This window comes from Prionailurus bengalensis, chromosome A1 (genome assembly GCF_016509475.1).
Source record: "Prionailurus bengalensis isolate Pbe53 chromosome A1, Fcat_Pben_1.1_paternal_pri, whole genome shotgun sequence".
In the NCBI taxonomy this organism is placed as follows: Eukaryota; Metazoa; Chordata; class Mammalia; order Carnivora; family Felidae; genus Prionailurus; species Prionailurus bengalensis.
The window spans coordinates 201,280,338-201,304,989 of NC_057343.1; the positions used below are offsets into that span (position 1 = coordinate 201,280,338).

A 24,652-nucleotide genomic window follows, 5' to 3' on the forward strand; every position below is an offset into this window, starting at 1 on the left:
TAAACCCCACAGACCATGAGATAATGACCTGAGCAGAAATCAAGAGTGGGACGCAAAACTGACTGAGCCTCCCAGGTGCCCCAGTAAAAAGTGAGTTCTGAACAGCATGTTAATAATAAAGTTACTGTAAACTCTAAAACAGGAGAGAGATCATGGATAGCTCAGGAAAAAAAGGTGGAGACAGAAGAGTGACGGCTTTTAAAACCAAGGTGATGAGGAAGCACAGGTGGTTGGAACACAGTGTGAAGCTGCTGCATAAACCGGAGCAGAGAGGCTGAGAGTGGTAAGAAGCAGACCTTAAAGATAAGGCTCTGTGGTTTATATTTAATGTCTGAGGCAACAGAAAGCTCCTAGAGTATGGTGATCCCTGGAAATAGCAACTGGAAACATGTCCTATTGTGTATTCTGGATAAGCAAGCACTGAGGAGTGAGAGCTCAGAAAGTGGTTGTGTAGAAGCCCAGGATTCAGACAGGGGGTGTGAAAGCTGGGATGCAGGGTGAAGAATGGGTTAGCAGGAATAGGATATAAAACAAGTTTGTGTGTTTTCCTAGGAGCTATTTGTTCTGACATCAAGCCTGCAGGTCTATTCACTACTTAATCCTAAATTAAGTCTCACTTTTCCCACGCTATATAAAAATAACAAGATCCTAGAAAAGTATCAGCATAGTGTTTATGGAATTTCAGGAATCTCCAGCCTTCTCAATTCCCATTATCTTGCTATATTTTTTTCTTGCATACTTATCAGATTCTGACCTACCTGTTTATTAAGTTTATGATTTATGTTTTGCTCCTTCCTTCCCCAATACAATACAACCTTTACAACAGCAGGAACTGTCATCTTATTTTGTTCACTTATATACCCTTAATGCCTATAACAGTTCCAGAAACAAAATAGCACTCAAGTGAAGTGAACAAATAAGACTGTGTCAAAAGCTCTAAGAATCTGAATAAGGCAGACCTGGCAATTTATGACTCATGTAACAGGCCAAGAAGTCCTAATTGTGAAGTCTTCTCCATTTTACAGGCTGAATATTTTGCACAGGCAGAATGCCACAGATGCCTTTGCACAAGACAGGGGGCATTTCTACAGGTCAAGGTTCCAGAGAATCCTTGTTGTTACAGGACAGAATTGGCTGAAAGTCAGAAGGCTGTAGTTCTACATCCTGGCCCTGACACATACTTGCTATATAAAACCTTTGGCAGTTCGTTCTCAGAGTGCCAGTTTCCTGTCTAGAAAATGAGGATGGTAACAATGATATCTGCTGAAACCCACAGGGTCAAATGTGAAGACTCAAAGCACATTGTATCATGAACTATGGATATTGTTATTTTAAATTTTAATGCAAGTTTGCTTTAGCTCATTAGATTTTATTTCTATTAGATTTTTGGTTTTTTTCATGGCAAATGCATTTCCATTGCCATGATCTGTGTGCAGAGTAAGAGGACTAAAATTAAAGAATGTTCTGGATCTCATTACTGACCTCTAGAGAAACACCTCGTCAACTCGAAGATCATCAAAGTGTGGGAAATAATTCTCTCTACACTCACTCTACAATGACTAATTCTAATTCTCCTTCACTCATTCTAAAAGTTCACTCTATACTCTGTTCTTCTCCATGAAAAAGGTCCAATCGTAATAAAATTTAGTAACCTGAGAAATGTTTGCTATTCATATAGTCATTCTTGTCATTACGATCATTATTTTATTTATTTGAAGAGTAGCTGGTCTGTGACGTCTCTGCTCCATATTTATTTTTTTTCTCTGTAAAAGATAGTTTTCTAGAGATTGTTGTCTCGTATTTACATTATTTCATGAATATTCCTTTCACCTAACTCTTTTTTGATGTCCAAGCCAAAGCAACTATCAGAGTGCCAAGTACCCACCAGGCTTTTTTTTTTTTTTTTTAATGAATGGAGTGTTTGGTCATCTTAGAGAATGAAGTTATATAGTGGACCCATTATCTGCAGTGCTTTCAGTCATGAAAGGTAGAGGGGTGGAAATGGGGTGAGCCAAAGAAATGACAAGTTTAGCAAGGAGAAAAATTCAACTTCAGAAGATATTATAAACAATGCAAAATAAATATTACATTAAAGTTGTAAGAGAAAACGTGATAGAACCCTTGAAAAGTCTTTTTACGCCAAGCCTGAATAGGCTTTACTTAAAACACACATACAACAGAAACAACATCAATCACACGAGTTCCTTAGTAAACCTTACCTGGCATCATAGGGGAAAGGCACAAAGCCAACATATTTTGATATATATTGGATGGAGGATTGGCTAGGAAGGAATCTTCTTCATGAAAGCCTACTTTGAGAGATAGGCCCACTGAAGTCACTGAAGCCCCCACTGAAGCCACTGAATGGTTGCTGGAACAGCAGTTAAAAGGGCTGATGCACATATTAAAAGGAATGAAGCAAAGGAGCCACAGAGTGGAAAGCCCTGAGACCCAACATCTTGTACTTTCCCATTTGGCAGAAACTTTGCCATACTGGTGATTACCACTAAATCTGGAAAGCTTGTGCAATGCGGAGCACATTTAAGTTTCTTCTCTTCAAAGAAAATTATTAAACTAATTGTGTTCTTTGTGAATTTTTCTGAACCACATTGCAATTACTTGGATGTTTCATCTCATAATGAACAACGGCTGATCTTAATCAGAGATATAATGTGTTCTGCTACTGAGAAAACATGTGGTTTTCTGAGCCAAAGATAAAGTAAATTACATGTCACGGTCAACTTCTGAAAGGTAAAGAGGGCATAAGGCTGCCTTTCCTGTTAACTGTTAATTCTTTCCAAGGATTAAAGTAAGGCTTTCACATGCACAGACTGCACTTATAATGTACCAACAAGTCTTCCTTCTTTAGGCATACTTCAACCAAGATGTAATATGGGTCAGGGTGATTTTTTTAAAAATCTGAGGTTGATGGGCTTCCAAAACCTGAGTAGTAAATATGATTTATGAAGGTGCCCACCTCCGGAGAAAAACTGAATAACAAAACTCATATTCTCCCAAATATGACATCTATTCCATAGTCCATTTCTTAAAGTAAGTATGCACCCTGTCTGATTTTATAAACGTTTACAGAATATCCAAAGATGTTTCTAAAATTTATTTCACATTACCAATGCCTGGATCCCTTTAGAACAATAGGCTGCTACAATGCCATCCTTCAAGGTTTGGACATTTAGATTTTTGTAGTTTGCTTACTTTTAAATTCACACTGCTTTTGTTACTCTGGTATTTCACACCTTTTATATAAGATCATTGTAGACATGGAACGTCAAAGTGGAATTAAATTATCTGACATTCTTATACATTCAAATGCTCACAAACTCTCACGTGTATACTAATACATAAAGTCTAAAACTGCAAAGATTGTTATTATCAGCACTTACTTTTTAATATAGTTCTAATAAAGAAAAAAAAGCACCAGCCTAGGAGTGGAGAGACAGGAGTTCTATTTTCAGCTCTGGCCCTGAGTAGTTACATTTCCCTGTGGAAGTCACTTACAAAAAACAAAAACAAATCCTTTATTGAAGTATGGTTGACATATTAAAAGTTGTACGTACTTAATGTATACAACTTGATGAGTTTGGAGACAAGTATACACCTGTAAAACTATCACCACAGTCTATGGCATAAACATATCCATAGCCTCCAAAAGTTTCCTCCAACTCTCTTTAGTTATTATCATTATTAGTATTTTGTGATAAGAACACTTAACCTAAGATCTACCTTAGCCAATTTTTAAGTATATAATACAGTATTGTTAACTACAGGCACTGTGTTGTACAGTAAATCTCTAGTATTTATTCATCTTGCATAACTGAAACTTTGTACCCTTTGACAAATACTTTGTTTTCCCCTCCTCTAAGCTCCTGGTAGTCACCATTCTACACTCGACTTCTAGGAGTCTGACCATTTTAGATTCCTCATAAAGATGAGATTATGTAGTATTTGTTCTGTGTCTGGTTTATCTCACTTAGCAAAATGTCCTCCAAGTTCATCCATGTTGTCTTAAATGGCAAGATTTCCTTCTTTTTTTAAGACTGAATAATATTCAATTGTATGTATATGACACATCTCAAAAATCTATTCATCCATCAATGGACTTTTAGATTGCTTTCAAGTCTTAATTATTGCAAATAATGCTGCAATGAACATAGGTGTGCAGATATCTTTTCAAGATCCTGATTCCATTTATTTTGTATATTTACCCAGACAGCTGGATCATAGCGTGGTTCTATTTTTAATTTTCTGAGGAACCTCTATACTATTTTCCATAGTGGCTGCAATTTACATTCCCACCAACAGTGCACAGATATTCCCTTTTCCCCACTTCCTTGCCAACACTTATCTTTTGTGTTTTTGATAACAGTCTTAAGAGAGCTATTTTTGACATTATTTTTGCATGTGTGTGTGTTTGTTTTCTCATTAATGATAACAGGGAGTTATACTAGATTAAGTTGTTCAGCCAACAAATAACCATTGAATGTATATGATGTTTAAGGCCCTGTGCTAGATGCTGGGTAATGCACAGAGTTGCAAGTGGGAAGCAAAACCAGTCCTTGCTCTCTAAATATTTCCTCCAATATATTAACTTCTCCCTCTTATCTATATTCCATTTCAAGTTTCCAACGACATTACTCAAACCATTTAAAACCATACTTACCAACTTCCTGATAAAACTTATTTTCCCTTTTGTGTACATTTGTCTCTGAATGACTACCCATTTTCCAACCATCCAGTGTAGAAATCTTGGAATATGTTTGATTCCTCCTACACCTTCATTGGACACTTCCAAACTTCCACCAGGCTTTGATGGTTCATCTAAATTTATCTTGCCTACACTTTTTTTTCATTCCAGTTCTCTCTAACCTAGCTTGGGACCTCATCTGTTAAGCACCAGATTGCTATTCTTGCTTGCCTATAGATTCCCCAGCTTTCAGGCACTTTTTTCTCCAATCCAATTATTTAAATGTAATATTATGTGATTTCCTAAACCAAGTTTCATAAATGGTTCTTTTTTTTGCCCTTTTAAAATATAATTTATTGTCAAATTGGCTTATATACAACGTCCAGCGCTCATCCCAACAAGTGCCCTCCTCAACGCCCATCGTAAATGATTCTTAATGTCTGTACTTAGGTCCAAGTTTCTTCGTCTGGCTTCTAAGGTCTGCCATTACCCTTTCCCCTCTACTCTCCCAATGTCAGTCCTTTTTGCTTACCAACACACTCACTTCTCAAATCTATGTCCCTGCTTATGTGGCTTCCCAGATTAGAGTGGCATTGCTTCTTCTCTTATTAAAAGTTAAATCATCTTTCAAGACTCAGCTCAAGAGTCAAGAATCACTTCCTCCTTCTTTTAACTCCCATTGATTTTACAGTCTTTATTATACTGATTAGCACTATTCTTTATTTCTAATTATTAAATATGAGCCCTCTATTAGGTTATAAACTTTGTATTTGTCTTATATCTCCATAGAATGTAGCATAAGCTAGACACATGGGATGTATTACATAAGTACTTGTTGCTTGATTGGCCCATAGTTTATGCTATGGCTAAAGAAAAACTCTAAATAACCCACCAACAAACATTTGTACATAGACAAGCTATATTTCATCAAGAAAGCAAAATGTATAAGGCACGATCTCTAACCTAAAAAAAAAGTTAATATATTATTACTAACATTATCTCACATGTGTGTACAAAATTCTGAATGGTTTGTCTAAAATTCAATTCAGTGTAGGCTCATTCAGAAAGGCCATTAGCAACATCCCCCCCCCCCCGCAAGTCCCCCACCCCAACCTTATTTTCCTATCTACTCTGTGCACTCTTGTTTCTTTCCAAATGATGGTTTGGCTGTCTTCCTTTACTCATCTACACATTCACCTTCTTCAAAGACAAATTCATGACATCAGGCCTCCATTCAGCCTGATTTTGCATTTTCCTGTTTTTTTATTTTACAGGTATCTTGAAAGAGATTCAAGAATGTAGAAGGCGGAAAACTCACAATAGGATGGGCTTATAATTAGGGACAGAAAGAAACTAAAGAGATCAAATGGGTGTACCATTTGATGAACTCTTTATTACTGGGGAGAAATATGAACCTTTATTACTCTACTAAGATTCATTCAGGTAACTAAGGACTGCTGATAACACATTGCCCTAAAATCAGGGAGCCTGGACTAGATAATAGAGTAAGTTTAAGGGATTTCCTCACAACAGAACATGAAAATCAGACTTTCATAAAATAGGTTAAAAAATTTTGAGTCTCCTTAAGTTCATTTTAAGTAAGTTGTTTAAGTCTTTAAGGCTTGTTATTTGTTATATTTCTCTTTATTTAAAAACAATTGTTAATGTTTATTTATTTTTCAGACAGAGAGAGAGAGAGAGACAGAGAGACAGAGAGACAGAGAGTCAGAGTGTGAGCGGGAGAGGGGCAGAGAGAGAGGGAGACACAGAATCTGAAGCAGGCTCCAGGCTTTGAGTTGTCAGCACAGAGCCTGATGCGGGGCTTAACAAACCCTTGACAAACCTTGACAAACCCATCTCACAAACCACGAGATCATGACCTGAGATGAAGTTGGACATTTAACTAACCGAGCCACCCAGGTGCCCCTGTTATATTTCTCTTTAAAATTTATGTGACTAATAGTAATTACTGAAAAGTGACTTTCATATATATTTTATTTAAAAGTTAAGCTTTTTAAAGAAAAATATATACTGAGTTTCAGTTTGTTATAGCTTATGTCCAAGGAGAAGCTCCGCCCGCTCACATTAATCTCTGAGAAGCAGAGGTCCTGGAATTGCAGGCATAATGCCAGCAGAATAAAATTGGTGTCTAGAGCGATGACTTTTCCCATTTAACCTTAGAAGGGGTGGGGATGGAGTGGTAAGTAAGTGAGAGTACAGGATGGAAGGACAGAGAACATATAATTCATACTCTATTATTAGATTTCTCACCTAAGATATTTGTAAGGAAAGTAGAGACTGAAATGCTTCCAAAAATTCTAGTTTGTACCTAGGATATAATATTTGTACATAGAAAATGTGAGAACTCAAGTTCTTACTATTGATCATTTTGGGGAAATTATGATCAAATTAACTGTAAAAGATAAAGTGAAACATCAAAAATCCATATCTTTTTATTTGTGAAATATAGTAGAGTGATTGATTACTGTTTTCCTAGGAGATATAAATCCTTCTTTGTTTATTCTTTTAGTTACTAGAATAATTTAATTTACTTTAAGTTATTAAACTGAAGCAAAGTTTAACAAATTCTTGGTCTTTTTTTCCTATAAGTTCCAATTTAAAAAAGGAACACTAAAAATTACGTTAAGTATACAGCAAAAGAGCTTTAATATTAATTTTGTGTAATTTTCAACAAGTTAAATGTGGTTTAAAAGTCATACCTAAAGTGAAATGAACTATTATCAAAGGGTTTAAAAGTGTGTAAAAGAAATTCAGTAAAGTTCATTATGAACCATAAATCAAACTCAGTAGGTCAGCAAATCACCAAAAAATTAGTCCAATAATATTTTGTGATATTAACCCTTTCGATCTCATTGGGATCTCATCTGGCTCCCAATACTTGCAGCTGAATTTTAGCTATTCTAAAATGAGAACAATCAAAGAACCCTTGTCAGAATAACATAATTACAGAACAATGACTGTTTTGGACAAGGACCTTCTTTGAGGTCAACACAGGCTTAGAAATCACTAACCACTTCCTTTAATATTGCCAAGGAATTTTCCTTTTTTTTTTTTTTTAACTGGGTCAGTTTCCATTACCGAATGATTAAGACTGCATTTTCTACCATACATAATTCATTCTGTTGAAGTCTCATTCATAAAACAGACTGTAGCTAAATAAGATTTTCCATTATCTTAGAAGAAAATTAAAAAACAACACAACAAAATCAACCAGCTTACCATTTTCCTTCTTCATTTTCATATTGTTGAACAGTATATCCAAACATGTCTTCCACTGGACCACTGAAGGTCATTGAATTTTTCACATCAACATTGAATGATACGCAGAAGCCTAAAACAACTTTAAGAGGGAAAAAAAAGTCCAGTTACACAGAGTTAACTAAGATTCCATCATGTTTTGAATTATGGAAGACATGATTAAAAACTGTGCTCTTATTAAAAAGAGCGATGATGTTCAAAAAAATGAGAACTGCAAGAAAGGTCTATGATATTAACCGCATTACTGACTTTAAACAATATCATGGCTAAAGAATTCAAGTACTGACATTCGAACAAAATCCTATAGTAATTCAGTAGCTATACCATTCCCAAACCTTGTGATTTCAGGATGTGTCAGAGAGCTGGCAGAAAGTCATGCTTATTTGTGCCTAATGGGAGTTACGGATAGCTTTCCAGTAATGAGCCCTACAGGGAATCATGGCACTAATGAAATGTAAACAACTTCATTTTCCTGTTTTGACTACGCAAGTATCACCATTTAAATCCTCAGGACAGGAAGCTTTCTCCTTGCTGCTTCCAAAGGAAAAGCAAGCTGATTGTCTTCACCCAGAAATGGCTTCCTAAACAGGCCTGAGATTTGCTCTACATCCCTCTCAATCAATATGCTAGAATCCCCTTAAAGTGTTGTCGGTGGTGATAAACACATAGGTTGCCGTCGATGATATATCTAAATTAGATGACATAGCTAGAGTTTACTCAGTGCCTGGCACATATTAGATATTCAATGAGGGCTAATTCTCTTCCCTTTCCTTGTAGTTCAGGTAATGAAAACACTTTACAAGTGAGACTCTCTCCTAAAAAGGGTTCTGAATGGTGCCAAATTCCATGTTTGGTACTAGTTTTTAAAGTATACTTGTGAAATCACAAAGTATTCCCCTCCTAGATGAAATTAAGAATTCTTTCCAAAGAGCACTCCCTTATAAAATTACAAAGCATCATAAAATACATTCAGAGGTGATTAAATTCACTGTCCTTTGTTAAAATCATGATATAGCTACACATATCCTGAAAAATTCTCTTTTCTTACTCATTATAAAGTCTTTCATAAATATAGTCTAAATTCAGACTCAAACTCATTCTATACTCTAATTTATTATCTTCAAATTTTAACATTATTAAGTTCTTTTTTTGCCCAGGGTTGTACCTAATTTATAGAAAATTTTGTCCTTAAAAAAAAAGATATTTATATATACTTGTTTATGAAAAAGGATACTTATGTATACCAATTTATAAAGTTGTCCTTGATTTTTCCAACTGGAAATAATCTTTTAACTACTAAACCATTCTCTTTCATCTTTTAAATATCTCTCATGAAAATAATTATTAAATACTATTTTATTTACATTGTAATTATCTGTGTGTGGTTTTCTTCTCCAAGATTAGAAAATTCTTAAAAGCAGAGACTCTCTTACTCATCTTTCTTATCCCTTCCCCCAATCTAGCACAGTTCCTTGTACACAGATGGGCAATAACATATTTGTAGAATGAACACATTGAAGGAGAAAGTGTACCAGTTGAAGTTAGAAGTGAACTGGCAACTGCTTCATTTTAGTTCAGAAAGACTTAATGGAGATGGAAATTTTCCAGTTAGATTTTTAAAGGGAGGGAGAAAGTCAACTTGGCAGTGTGAAGAAAATATGTCCCAAGGATTTGGGAGGGTTTCTGCAAGTAGTAAGAAGCAAAATGGGACAAATATGGTTACAATATCATAGAGAGATTTGCCTGGCTGGCGTGGAAAATTCAGAAAAAGAATGGATGGGTAGCATAGGTCCATTTATGTACATTTCCTGCTCATACTTCAAGTGTGATGAAGAACAGCTGGTTACCATCTTCTGCGTAATTGCCTTTCATATATTTGAAGACAGTTTTAAACACAGTTCACTCTACTCCAGACTATTTAGTCTCCTACCTATCTCTCACTGGTTTATTTATTTTTAAAATTTTTAATAGATCATTTTTTTAAATTCTTAAATATTTATATTTGAGAAAGAGAGTGAGACACAGACTCCAAGTGGGGAGGAGACAGAGAGAGAGAGAGAGAGAGAGAGAGAGAGAGAGAGAGAGAATCTGAAGTAGACTCCAAGGCTCTGATCTGTCAGCATACAGCCCGATGTGTGGCTTGAACTCATGAGCTATGAGATCATGACCTGAACCAAAGTTGACTGAGCCACCCACGTGCCCTAAGATTATTTTTGATATGAGAGATACACAAAGTAGTATGTCTACAACAGGATTTCTCATCTCTAGTGCTATTGACATTTAGAGTCAGAAAATTCTTTGTTATGAAAGTCTATCCTGTGTATTGTAGCAGCATGTGTTGTCCTTGTCCACATGATGCCAGTAGTACTGCTTGCATTGTGAAGATCAAAAGTGTCTCCAGACACTGCCAAATTCCCCTGGGACCAAAATTGTCCTGGGTGAAACTCACTCTTCCGTAGATAAGGACCAGAACACCACCACCAAGAATGTTGTTGAAGATGATGGAGAAACAACTGGCCTGCAGACCAGTAGCATTTGTATCACCCAGAGCTTGTGAGGGATCCAGAATCTCAGGTTCCATTCAGATTTCCTGAATCACTGTCTCCATCCCCACAAGATCCCCAGAAAGTCCGATTCCTGTGAAGGTTTGAGAGGAACAAGTCTATAATATGGTACCCCTCTTTCATAATGTTGATACAGGTAACATAATTTACCTAACTTAAAAGTATTCACCATCCTTTAGACAAAAGGCGGGGGTGGGGGAGATTATCTTTAATCAGGGTCAAGTTCACCCCTCTTGAAGTATTTTTCCAGAAGTTTATTATCCTTACTGTATGTTGTCCCAAAGGCCATTCATGATACTCCTCAATATAAGACCAAGAGCTTTTGGTTTCCTTTTTAGGCCTGTTTATTCCACATGTTGTGTGGAATGTCCGGGGGTGTGTGCTGCACTTTTTTTTTCTTCATTTCCTGTCCTCAGAATTCTACAGGCAATTTGCCCAAAGTGATCGTAAATCAGTCTCTTTCAAGTTTGCTAAGCCACAAAGGAGCCTGAAGCACAGGAGATGACATAAAAAAAAATAGTTTACATCTTGTTCTTTTGATTTAAAGGAGCACATAAACAGTGAAAGCTTCTCGTGACTTTGAGTTCGATGTTCATTTTGTTATACTAAGTTGTCTTGGAACTTTCTGTACCAGAGGTAAAGCAAAAATCATACTTATTCTCCATCAAAGCCAAAAAACAAAAACAAAAACAAAACAAAACTGAGGTGGCTTAAGCAGTCATATAAGATGAAAATGATGGGAAATAAAACATAGACAATAGTCAGATGTCAAAATGAAATTCTGATTTCCATGCAGCAGCAAAAGGGGGATTTTTCCCTTAATAAGCACAACATTGCATACTTATTATGTGTTGCTCTTCACATGCTCCTTCTCATATAATTTGTCCCAGGGCCTACAATGAAACAGTGTTATTATCACCACTGTACAAATGGAGAGTCAGAGGCTCAGGATAGCGGAGAAATTTGCCCACGTTTCCCCAGGATTCCCAAACATTCACCTGAATTCAATATCTACATCTTATCCCTAAAACTGAAAAGGGATAGAAGGTGATGCAAATATGGGTCTAGAAGAGAGGCTACTATTAGTTCATGTAATTACATCTCCTGAGGGGCAAAATTGGGGAAGAGGCCCTTCTAGAGTGGTCATAGCTAGGGAACTGGGGATAAGGAGAAAGATTGGAATGAGGAGAGAAGTCATGGCTACAGAGCTCTAGATAAAGCATCATGAGGGACTTCAGTCAAAACATTCATGTTTAGGTAGAAAACAAATAGAAAGGCTTGCTCTCTTTCAAATATGGCTGTATGTGTTATATACCTAATATATCTACGGACTATGAGAAGGAAGAAAAATGAGGAAGAAGATGAGATTGTTAGTTTTGAAGGGTACCTCTTGTTAAAAAAAAATCATTTTGCACAATTTCTTTGCCCCAGGATGGAATTTGATTTGTAAGACAACTAAATGAGAGAAAGAGAAAAAAGAGAGGAAGAGAGGGGAGAAGTAACCTACAATCGTATGGTATTTTCTGCTTATAAACATTTTGCCACTTAGAAACATTTTCATATAAAAAAGGTATTGAGCTAGACAATAAACTGTGAAGGTTAGGCAAAACAGCAGTGACTATTCTTTTCTTGTGTGTTAGGAAACTGGAGCTCAGAGGGATAAAGTGATTGGCCTAACATTAGGCTGTGTTAGTGGCAGAGACAGGACTTCAACATTTGTCTTCTGAGGTCAAATCACAGACGTTCCATGACAACAGTGCTATTGAGGTGGTCAGATTAATAAAAGTAAAAATAATAATCTAGGTCAAGAGAACTCTCAAATGGGCCATGAGGGCTCTTAATCATCTTGTAGCTTTGGATTATTTGAGGATAAGGACTGGCAGGAAAAGCTGAATGAAGGGGGCAAAGTCTGGGCATCTCCCAAGGGCATCGACTCTCTGGTCAAAGAAGACCTTCTTCCTCCACACATCCTCTGAGTTCCAAGAAAAGTCACTGCAGCCTGTTTGATTTTTTTGCTTCTTAATGAAAAAAGTCTGTCTTTCACAGGGTGGTCCAGAAATTCTGATCTAGTAATATCCAGACTGAAGCATTTAATAGCTAATGGAATTTTGAATATTTAACATTCTAAGCCGAAGGGAAAATCAAATCAATGGTGACTAGGGATAGATATTAAAATGCTATTGCCTTTTTCAACAACTTCTTATACATTTATCCAATCTGGAAATAGGAGAAATCATGGTATTAGCATTATATTTATTGTTTTTAAAGAGGGAAATGCCATAATATTAAGATAGGAAATAGTAATAATTGTGTTATTATAGTTGATGGTTTTTAGAGCCAATTCTTTGATTGTATAGAAAGATGCTAATCTTTAGAGATAGATGAACCTAGTCTTAAACACAGCCCTTTCGTTTATACTCTGTATGTGATTATTCACATTTATTCAACTACTCCACAAATAGTCATCAAAATTTTACTTTAGGTTGAATATATACTTTAGGTTGAATATATGACTCTACCTAGAGGTAGAGTCATAAAAGATGGTGCTTCTGCTTTCAAAATACAGTAAGTGATTTAATTTCTATGAGCCTCAGCTTATATTTAAAATGAGCTTATACATGCTTTATAGGTATTGGTTGCTGTGAGAAATACACCTTATGTATGTAGCAATAGAGAATGCTCAATAAATGAGTTAATTGTGTTTGTAAGTAGAATCCAAAGAATCAGTTTACCATGTGGCAGTTGAATTTTCTTTTGGAAGAGGATTCCCCACCCCAATCCTGATGACAATTTGTACCTTGAAAAATGACACAGATGTGTTATATCAGTGGGGCAGGACATTGGGTTCATTGACTCATTTCCAAAAACAATTTCCTGTTTCCAAACTGGCTGCAATGACATGTGCAAATAAAATCTAAGATGAGGGCATCAAGCCTTCCAGGTGAAAGAGCTGGCCGAGGAGGAAGAGTGCAGATGATTCTTGTCCTTCCAGTCAAAGCTCTTGGATTCTCATCTCAGACCCTCAAGAATATTTATGATATCACCCAGGTTTTGAGCCAACAGCAAGTCAAGACTTCTTTTACATCAATGCCAATCTACTCTCCTCTAACCTATTTCAAAGATTACAAGTGTATTCCAAGGACAGGATAAGCCTGAAGTGACTCTTTCAGTATACTCAAGCCATACTCATAGTCACAGCCTTGAGCCACCTGAGAATCAGATGATATACCTAGCCAGTGAAACCTGTGTGTGCAGAGCTGCAGAGTCCCCATCCTCCCCAAACCTCAATGTTGGTACATCCTGGGTCCTTCTTGTATCTCTTGCTGTGCCACAGCCTCTTGGTGGAAAGAGTTTATCCACCCCAGCTCAAGTGGATATAAACTCCGAAAATTATATATGCTCACTGTAACTAATGATGTGATACAATAGGTATTTCATATCACTTCAAATTTACTTTTCTTTCTCCCTAAATTCAAATAAAATATAGTCAACTCTGAGACACTTCAGGGGGTCGGAGGAAAAACACTTTAATGATAAATTTAGTGGAAAAGTTGAAAGCCTTTTCCTCACTTGTAATATATAATGAAACATCTTTATAATATCTGTGCTATAAATCTGAAATTTTTATTAGTGCATGCTCTTGGTGGCTAAGCGAGTTGGATCTCAATTTTGGTGTACATGATTACCTTAAAAGATAAAATTTAATTAGTAGTGTAACTGGATCTGTCCAAAAATATTACAGTACAACATAATTCTAGTTGATTTGAAATATGAGATGATTATTTTTACAGCACTGCAATATGGAGAAGGACAAGACAAAGAACTCCAATGGTGAAGACACAGAAAATAAAAATAGAATGAAACAAACAACATTAGAGCCTTGATATAGAATCAACACAAGTGTTTGGAAATGGCATCATGGTCTCAAATACAGGAATCCATATTTTCTGGAAAAAATATCAGATCTAACTCACTGCCTCCAAATAATTGAAACTTCCCTATACAGTTATGTAAGAGGAAAGTCTGGCTCCATCAGTCCCACCATTCAGAGCTCTTTCATCAGAAATGATGCAACATGTCAGAAAGATATCTACCAGTATCAGCAAGTCCAGAAAAGCCAATCCAAATAAACACCTCGATGTTCAAGCATTTTCCCAGTTTCATCCCGGGGGGCTGCTTTTTAACTTCAGCTTGCTGTAGTGAGTGAATTGTTTTGACTTCAGTGCTAACGTCCTGTGGGCCTCCAGTTAATACAAATGGTATTTGAACTTCAAAGTGAGTGTGTGTTTATGTGTATCTGTATATGGCTGGTGGGAAGGAGACAAGGAGGGCTAATTCTTGGCACATAGTAGGTGTTTAATACAAGTTTGTTAAATGAAACAGGATGGAATAAACAGAGAAATGAAGATTTCTCATATAAAGGTCATTCTGGCTGTAAGAACTTATACCCTTTTGTAAGTGCTGCCCAGAATATTAAAACTCCAATGGAGTGTTTCCCAAACATTCTTTGTTAAAAATCCCCCTTTTAAATTTTTCTACATAAGTTTGTTCTTCCACAGTGTTTATTTTCCTTTGTAGTATCTACAGACATCTGCTCTTTTCCCATATCCTCCCACCACAAATAATTGCCTGCTCTGCCAGCTCCTCTCAGACTGTCCCTTCTCCTGAAATTCTTAAACAGTCTTAGTCTCCCAACGCCTCCACCCTATCAGCATCATCTTCTGGCTCTGTGTTTTACAGGATAAAAAAGCTGCAGGACCTCAGGGGTCCCTGGACCTCACTGTGGGAAACAAGGCTCATGTGTTTGTGCAAGCAACGTGAGCACAGAACTCTTCTCCAGCTGCCCTGGCATCCTGGGAGCTGAACTCATGAATTTCTGTGGCTACACAGCATGCAGCGCTGCATGGGGAAAGGCGTACTACACTTCAGAGCGAGCAGGGTTGCATACTATTCAAGTATTTACTCAGAAATGGGAGATACAAAGCCTTTGGATGCATAAAAGTATGAATGAAAGTTGCACTTTTGTTAATGAAAACTTTTAAGTGGATTTTATTAGCTTACATATAATTTCTTCTCAGTGAGACAGTAAGGTTGTTTTTGTTACGATGTACAACAAATACTTTTGAGGGCCAGGAAAGCAAAGAGGTAGTACGTAACGTAAAATAAATAGTTTTCAATTTACCTAGTAGTTTTAACTGGCAATTTCCAAATCCAGGCACTATCAGGTTCCATTATTGATTCTCCTATAGATTCAACAGGACAATTTTTCTGGATGGCTTAGGTGTTGGCTTCTCAAATCCATACACATGTCTATTGGCTTCTCAAATCTTTACACATGTATAAATGTGAGAGATGTGGTTACTACTTCAGGTACTTTTATTGCTTCACTGAGACAGTGAATTCTACTTTGTTGTTTGTGTGTTTAATAACTCCAATGTCAGTTAGGAAGTTTAAAATAATTAATTTCACTGTGTATACTACCTCTTTGCTTTCCCAATCTATGAAACTACATCTTGCGCACACTAGCAAAAATAACCTCAGGACCGGCAATGTGGCATTGGCTCATATATATCACAGGGAAGAAACTATATGTAAGTTAATATAATGCATTGATAAAATCTGTAAATAAAAGTACAACTTTTTATTCAGGTTTTCTCCTCAGGCATCGATAGACACAATGCATATGGTATCTGAGAAAGATGTGATTCTGAGATTGAACCAACAGCATCTCAAAACGTGAAAAAGGATTATCCAGTTACCTAATGTATACATGGTATAAAAAGAACCAAAAGCCATTCTCTCTTAATTGCGCAACTTGTAGTTTGGAAATAAAATAGTTTAAGTGAAAACACACTGTATGTGTAACAAAAAAATGAAATAGAAATGAATGGAAAAATTCCAGTATGTGAAAAAAAATCAATTAAATTAAATTGTGATTATTTAGATTGGAAAATAATTACTGGTGCTTTGAATCGACTGTAGTATTTTTTCAAAGAGGGAGCATGCCTGGCCTTTTAAAAATGTCTTGATTTTTACGCAAGGATTTTAAGAACACAGTCAACACATAAAATGAAGTCGGTCCATATTTTATTTTGCTGTAGACCACAAAGGGGTATTGGATTTAACTTGCCTTACCCTTTCATTTTTTTGTTTGCCATATTGCTCAGAAGCAGGAGGCAAAGCATACAGATTTATAACATTTCTCTTTTGATGGAATAAGGTTATCTAAATACTTTCTGGTTTAACACACAAGTAGTCAATCATTACCATTAATAAATTAAGGGCTTCATGAAGCTAAGTAACAAAATTAAATACTATGCAAACTCTAACAGTATACCCCGACCAAAAACAAAGTCTATTAAGAAAACAATTGGTCATCGTAGAGTTACCCAGTTGTTTTAATTGGCAATTTCAAATTGTAGGCACTAAGAGATGCACTATTGATTCTCACGTACTATGTAGGCTCATTTTTCTAGATGTCCCTAATAATACACTATCACTTAAACAAAAGTGATTCTTTACAATTTTTCTCTCCATTCCTAGCTAATTATTATAACTAGTTTTCATTTAATCATTCATTACCAAACATTCTCTTTATTCAAAAGCCTTTTGGTACCTGCGCTCAATTTAAAACTTGTTCAGTTTATCAAGAGAAAATAATGGAAGCCAAATGCATATTATTTGTTACTCGCCTGAAAAAAAATTGGAAAATAAATCAGAAAGTATTTTAAAGGACACTGGGTTTGTTTATAAGAGATGAGGAAAAATCTCAGTAGCCTTGGAATGTTGAAATATTTCAGAAGGCAAGGGTCAATAGAATGCATGTTTTCTTTTCAGAGGGAAGAGATAACTTAATGATGCTTTCTTTTCTGTTTTGAGATAGCTCTAAATTTTGTTTCCTTAGTTATAATTGTTGTTGCTAACACCATGATGATCTTTCAGCACTGAGAACATTAGTTGAGCAGTAACGTCCTTGAATCCAAACTCTATTCCTATCTAGCAGCAGCATCTTTTACATTCTTTCCATTAGTCTCCTAGAATATCTTGTAATTGAAATAAATACAGATGTTATAATCAAAATCCCCAAGAACTGGCAGCCAATTTTTTCCTTAAATGGAAGCATGTTGGTACTTAGAATCACAATTCTGGTGACTAAGTACTTGCTACATACAAGGATCCTGAAATCCAGGTAAAGGTTACCTCTGGGCTGGGGGCAAGAGAAGGAAGAGAATAGGATCCAAAAGGAAATAAAATTGTGGTTTTAACTTTATATATTTTTAGAAGAAAATGCTTACTTCCCAATCCTGATGTTTTCTTCTATGTGGAGGGACTTCCATGACCTGTAAACTTCTTGTCTGTATCTATATATCCCACCCTCCTTTCACACTTGAATAATTGGTGAGTTTGAAAAGAGAAGCTATATGGGTAGTCCAGTCTTCTCTTACTCATTTTCTCTTTGAAGTGAACCTTCCCCACAGAAAAACAAAAACAAAAAGTAAACAATGCTTTCTTCTATTTGTCAGGCTCTGAGCTGGTGGTGGAGGGTAAGTGAGCTTTGTCTAAGGGTTAATAGGAATTTCATTCATCAGCTATGCTCCATTCCAATTCTTTGTCATTTCCCAGTTAGTTCTAACCTCAAGTGAGGAAGAGATTTCCTCATTTGGGGGCTCTAAAAAAATCCTAATAGGGTTTTATTTCTTATGAAGAATAAACAATTATGGGACAATGTTTAGATTTTACAAATCTGGGTATTGGGCACATTTGTGTTTGTTGTTATTCCTTTAATTTTAAAGGATTTTAAAGTATTTTATGATAAAAGAATTTATATTTTTTTCTATATAATTATCATTATATATTTGAAGATATGTTGTCATGATATAACTTTTCTAATTCTTTTTAATTTTATTGATTTTTAAAATTTCATTAACTTTTAACAAAGAATTAGAACAAACACAATGGTGTTCTCATTTATAGGAACTGCAAGGAGACACAAAATAAAATTACTTGAATGGATACTGTTAATTAGTTTTTACCATTTCCTATTTTCCACCATCCCTTCACTATCAATGACACTGAGAATAAGGGGTGGGGGTCAACAGAAGATATAAGAAGGCATGATTACGATAAGGGGGAGATATGATAATTTCAGAGGCAGGCAAGTTGAACAAGGGCATGGTGGAGATCTGGCTAAAGATGGTTTGCTATGGCAGTTGCCTCTTACATTCACACTCTGGTGGACATCACTGACAGTTGATCTCAAGGGCAAAAAAAAAAAAAAATCAAAGATTTTAGAAATGAGATTAATACTGGGATACCTGGATGGCCCAGCCAGTTAAATGTCCAACTCTTGATTTTGGCTCAGGTCATAATCTCATGTTTAGTGAGATCGAGCTGCCATTGTGGAGTCTGCTTGGGATTCTCCCTCTCTCTCTCTCTCTCTCTCTCTCTCTCTCTCTGTCCCTCCCCCACTCACCAGGGGCATGAGGGTGGCTCAGTCAGTTGAGCATCCAACTCTTTTTTTTTTTTTTTAATTTTTTTTTTTCAACATTTATTCATTTCTTGGGACAGAGAGAGACAGAGCATGAACGGGGGAGGGGCAGAGAGAGAGGGAGACACAGAATCGGAAGCAGGTTCCAGGCTCTGAGCCATCAGCCCAGAGCCCGACGAGGGGCTCGAACTCACGGACCGCGAGATCGTGACCTGACTGAAGTCGGACGCTTAACCGACTGCGCCACCCAGGCGCCCCAACATCCAGCTCTTGATTTCGCTCAGGTCATAGTCTCTTGGTTCGTGAAATCAAGTTCCCCATTCAGGCTCTGCACTGGTGGTGTGGAGCCTACTTGGGATTCTTTCTCTACTTCTCTCTCTCTGCCCCTCTCCAGCTCAAGCTCTCTCTCAAATAAAGAAATAAACTTAAAAAAAAAAAAAAAAGAAATGAGATTAATACTATAATTAGCCAAAGTTCACAATCTGCTTAACAAACACATTGGCCTGAAAAGGAACTGACTGCTAGAATTTTCACTATTTCCTTTCCAGTACTTGTCCACAGTCTAGTTTCTAGGACTGTGCTATTTATATGGATATCTCTTCCTCTTCAGAGAACTGCAGACAGTTCAAATCATGAAACTGAGAGTGATATTAAGAAAGAAACACATGTGCTGCTCCAGGAACTCATAATTCCTTACTCTGGGAGAAGTTTAACTAAGAAGTATGGAAGGCAGTCAGGTAACACTGACTTTCCACTGGCGATTTTTATTTCTTTAAACACTAGGCTCTCAGGGAAGACGTAAAAGAAACAAGTCATCATCCAGTTTAGAACTGTTCAGCGTGCCAGAGGTGTATTTGACATTACTTCTGAGAATATGAACACATAAAGATGGAAAGAAAAATGGCCAAGGAGTTGTACACTTAGCAAGTTTACACAGGATACAGCAGGACCATGGCAGATGAATGATAATGCATATTTGACAACTTTCCTCAAGTACTGCAACTTTAGGAAGCTTGCTGACTTCATCATTTCTCATGATTCCATGTCTTCTTGAAACTCTCTATTCTTAAATTATTGTATGGATCTTTAAAGGGACAGAGATTAGCACAACTGAATCAACAGCAACAACAAAGACCACACCCGCTGTCATCAATGGAATCCAATACTACATTTCCTCAGAAGGGAGCCCATAATATACTACAGAATGTTATGAGGAGATTTTTTTTAAGGCCTTAGAGTTAATGAAAATTTGTATCTTATAAAAATATAAAGATAATTAAATGGCATTAGACTGGATACACCCTTTTATGAGGGAAGAGTCAGGATCCTGAGGGTTCTATATAGTTTATCCTAGTGAATATCCATTTTACTGTTTTTTTCCAAGATGGTCTTTTCCATCTAGTGATACAACACAAATGTAACATTCTCATTTTATTTTTTTTATTTTATTAAAAAAAATTTTTTTAACATTTATTTATTTTTGAGACAGAGAGAGACAGAGCATGAACAGGGGAGGGGCAGAGAGAGAGGGAGACGCAGAATCCGAAACAGGCTCCAGGCTCTGAGCTGTCAGCACAGAGCCCGACGCGGGGCTCGAACTCACGGACCGTGAGATCATGACTTGAGCCGAAGTTGGACACTTAACCGACCGAGCCACCCAGGTGCCCTAACATTCTCATTTTAAAGCTTTTGATGGCTTACCAAAACTAAACAAAAAAAGTTTAAGAAAAACAGCCAAACAAAACTAAACTCTTTGAGCAATGGGATCAGGAAAAAACAACAACAAATATATATATGTATATATATTTAGATATTTAATATAATTATATATTTATATAAATATATATGTATATATAGTATATGTAATATAAAATATATATTATATATATTTCTATATAAATGTATATAGAAATATTTATGTATATATTTATATATAAATATAATTATATATTTGTACAAATATATATATTTAGATATTTCTGTTATAATAAAAAGGGTCTTCTTAATACCTAAAATATTTTTCAGTATTTAAACATGCTTCCAGGTTTCTAGTGATAGCATTTATTCTCTATTCTGATACAGTGTATGTAGTAAGTGGTTATATATTGTATTTCCTGCTAGAAAAATCTGTTCGATCCTTGATCAAGCTGTTGAGTTCAGGGGAACCTGCACAGAATTAATTATGGCTTTCTAATATTTGACTGCTATAGTGATAAATCAAAATATATAGTTGGTAGGTATGAGACACCTTACCTATCATTTAATTTGGCCCTTCCGTTTCACCATAAGCAACTACCTTCTTTTGGCACCTATCTTACTCCAACCAAGGATTTCAGAAGGTGCTACCATGTTTTTCAGTGACACTGACATTGGCACCATCGCTGACTGGTCCAAGAATGAACATCAGATTTAAAATGAACCATCTAGGAGCGCCTGGGTGGCTCAGTCAGTTGAGCATCTGACTTCAGCTCAGGTCATGTTCTAGCCCCCCGTCAGGCCCTGTGCTGAAAACTCAGCCTGGATCCTACTTCCGATTCTATGTGTGTGTCTCTCTCTGTCCCTCCTCACTCCTGCTCTGTCTCTCTCTCAAAAATAAATATTTAAAATTAACCATCTAATGTCCCAGCCTCCTGGCCACAGTTGATTAATTCAATAGGGGCCAATCTGAGTATTCGACTCAGCTTGGCACCTTTTGTAGACTCTCCTGGTGGAGAAGACTATGGAACAGGACACTCAGGAACAGATGCAGATTAGATTCTTGCCAGGAAGCTAGTTTATAGTGTGAGAGAGTGAAATCTAGATGAGGGAAAGAGAGAGTTCTAAAATACAGAAGCGAACTGAGAGATTGTCTAGTTTCCCTTCAGCTTCATTGTTCCACTGTGGCTGGGAGAAAAATAGGGAAGAAGAATGAGACATGGTAGCTAAGAAAAGCAGATGGCTGCTATGGCCTGACTCAAATATTTCCTTCTTACTTTTCCCCCTTAAAACCATTAAAAACTCTAAAAAGAGTAAGAGAGAAAAAGCGACCGGGCCTGCTCTGTATGTAGATGACAAGTATGTTAATAAATGTCTCTATGTGACAACATTCTGCATGTATTACATGCATTCAGCACACACTAATAAATGCCTATCAAGTGCAAGGTAGTGTGGAAGAGCTATGAGAGATTAAAAGATGAAATAAACATTAGCCTTGCCCTCAAAGAGCTTTAGTTACTTGTGAGACATAAGACATAATCAAATAATCTTATGAGGTTCAAAAAGAAAAAAAATCCCAAGGGCCGAAAGTGGTTGCTGCAATTGTGAATCCTGTAATCTGGATTCCAATTTTATAAATTCCAACAATCCTAGTTTTATTTTTTCTTTTCTATTTAAACATTGAAAACGTCTGTGCCATCTCTAAGAGAATAGGGAATAGATATCTTGGGACTTAATTTGGGTAATCCTTTATGCACTATGAAAAATTGTGACACTTTTTAGTTGATTAGGCAGGTGATTAATTCCCTGGGAGGACTCGACACTTCATGTTAGAAAATGCTTTCAGTACTCTAGGTCTGTGTTCGAAGCATCACCAAAAGGTAAAAAAAAAAAAAAAAAAAAAGCCAGATGAAAACATGACACAGAACTCACACTGACTTTCATTGCCCAGACTTGAAGTTGAAATCTCCCATTATACAACATAAGAATAACTCATTTAAATACAGGCAAAAGGGCAGGGTGGTAGTGATGTCACTACAGAATAATTGCAGCTTTGTGTCAGGCTGATCTTATTAGGAGGGCAGAGCTGAATGAGGCACCAGCTTGCCCCTCCACAGACTGACACCCTGCCTGGCGCCCACAGTGAAAAACTACTGGGGTGAGTGATTCTGTTGTATGTCAGTTATTTCCCAGCCAAACCCTGAAGCATATTTTTCCTTCATGTCTTGAGTGTAACTACTATTCCATGCTATGATGAAAGATCAGTAATAGAATTTGTGTGGACACTTTATAAAATACTTGGCCTTTTACTACTTTAAAAGTATAAAAAGAACTTTGTGAAAAATTTCAAAAGTTGGATTTACTTAATTTTTAACTTTTTTTCCAAGTAATGATTTTCTGGATGAACTCCAATCAATTTAAAAATGACTGTTAAATTACTTTTTTTAATGCCCATCAAAGAAAGCGCAGAAAAAAACTGCTTTTTGTTTTTTAAGATATACTCCCTGGTGAATAATCAGGGCTTATTCAAAACGTTCATGCAACTGGGCATATAAAAGCTTCCAAAATTTATTTTTGAAGACATGTTTTATATAGTGGAAACAATTTGAGAAGGTGATGAATCAAAGCTTTGCCATCTATTTCTTAACAGACAGCATTATCCAAGGAGAGAGGGGAAAAAAAGAAAGGTTGCAGAATAGCATAAGGGTCCAGAAAATAGGCTTCTAAGAAGCTTTTAGTCTTCTGAATAAAGCTATTGTCTGAATTCTTAAATTTGTATGTTCTCCTACCAGAACAGCTTTTCTTTTTTTTTTTTTCTTTTTTTTTTTTTTTCAACGTTTATTTATTTTTGGGACAGAGAGAGACAGAGCATGAACGGGGGAGGGACAGAGAGAGACGGAGACACAGAATCGGAAACAGGCTCCAGGCTCTGAGCCATCAGCCCAGAGCCCGACGCGGGGCTCGAACTCACGGACCGCGAGATCGTGACCTGGCTGAAGTCGGACGCTTAACCGACTACGCCACCCAGGCGCCCCTACCAGAGCAGCTTTTCACAGAACTACTACAACTTATCAGGCCTTTTTATACTTGGGAACTCAAATAACTTTTAATATATTGATCAAGCGTCATTCTTAAGAAGAAAGGATTACTTCATTTACATGTTTACTTAACTGATGCATGAAATGAGACCCCAATAAAGTTGCTCATAAGCTACATGTCATACTAAAACACAAAGGTGCCAGGGCCAAGTGTTAGGTATAATATGCCTTTTATGACCTGAATGCTCAGCCAATTGCAAACCAGAACAAAGTTGAGAATCACAGTGGTCCCAAGGCCCAAATCTCAATAATAGCAATGATTTAATTATTGATAATTGACAAAAGCAAAACAAACCCCAAGAGATTACCATGTGTAACAGTGTGAATGAACACACAAAATATGTTTTTCGATATTTTAATAGAGTCCTGCATTTGGAAATACCAAAAAAAAACTCTTTAGTTTTTTAAAAGGTACTCTCTCTATACATGAATATGACACTGTTCTCATTAGCTTCCTCTCAACAAAAGAAAACAAAACCATTCAAATGTCCTTTGAAAACCTTATTTGAAAAAATTTTTTCAGAATCATAATTAGTGAAGACATTTTTCAAGACTGATCAAGAATTTCTCCCTCACAGGGTGGCAAATTTGTACAATTTTTTTTCTCTCCCTAATCTATAGAACTTTTGTCACAAAAACTCAGACCCCACAAAAACCCCATTAAAAAAATTATTTACCATTTCTTTTCTTAAAAACTTAAAAAAAAGTAAATCATGACACATATTCATGTGCAATTCATCCATGAATTGTGTACCCTCAAAAATATGTCCAAAGTCCCAACCCCTGGTTTCTGTGAATGTGATCTTATTTGGAAGGAGGATCTTTG

General features: G+C 36.4%; 1 protein-coding gene across 1 annotated transcript in view; it reads right to left on the reverse strand.

Annotated features, from left to right (window-relative positions):
• The window catches only part of ITGA1 (integrin subunit alpha 1), a 159,815-nt gene that overhangs the window by 93,707 nt on the left and 41,456 nt on the right, over positions 1 to 24,652 (reverse strand). Inside the window, exon 2 of the mRNA XM_043598743.1 lies at positions 7,943 to 8,063. Coding sequence (XP_043454678.1) covers positions 7,943 to 8,063 — 121 coding nt within the window. The remainder of the gene's footprint in view (positions 1 to 7,942; positions 8,064 to 24,652) is intronic.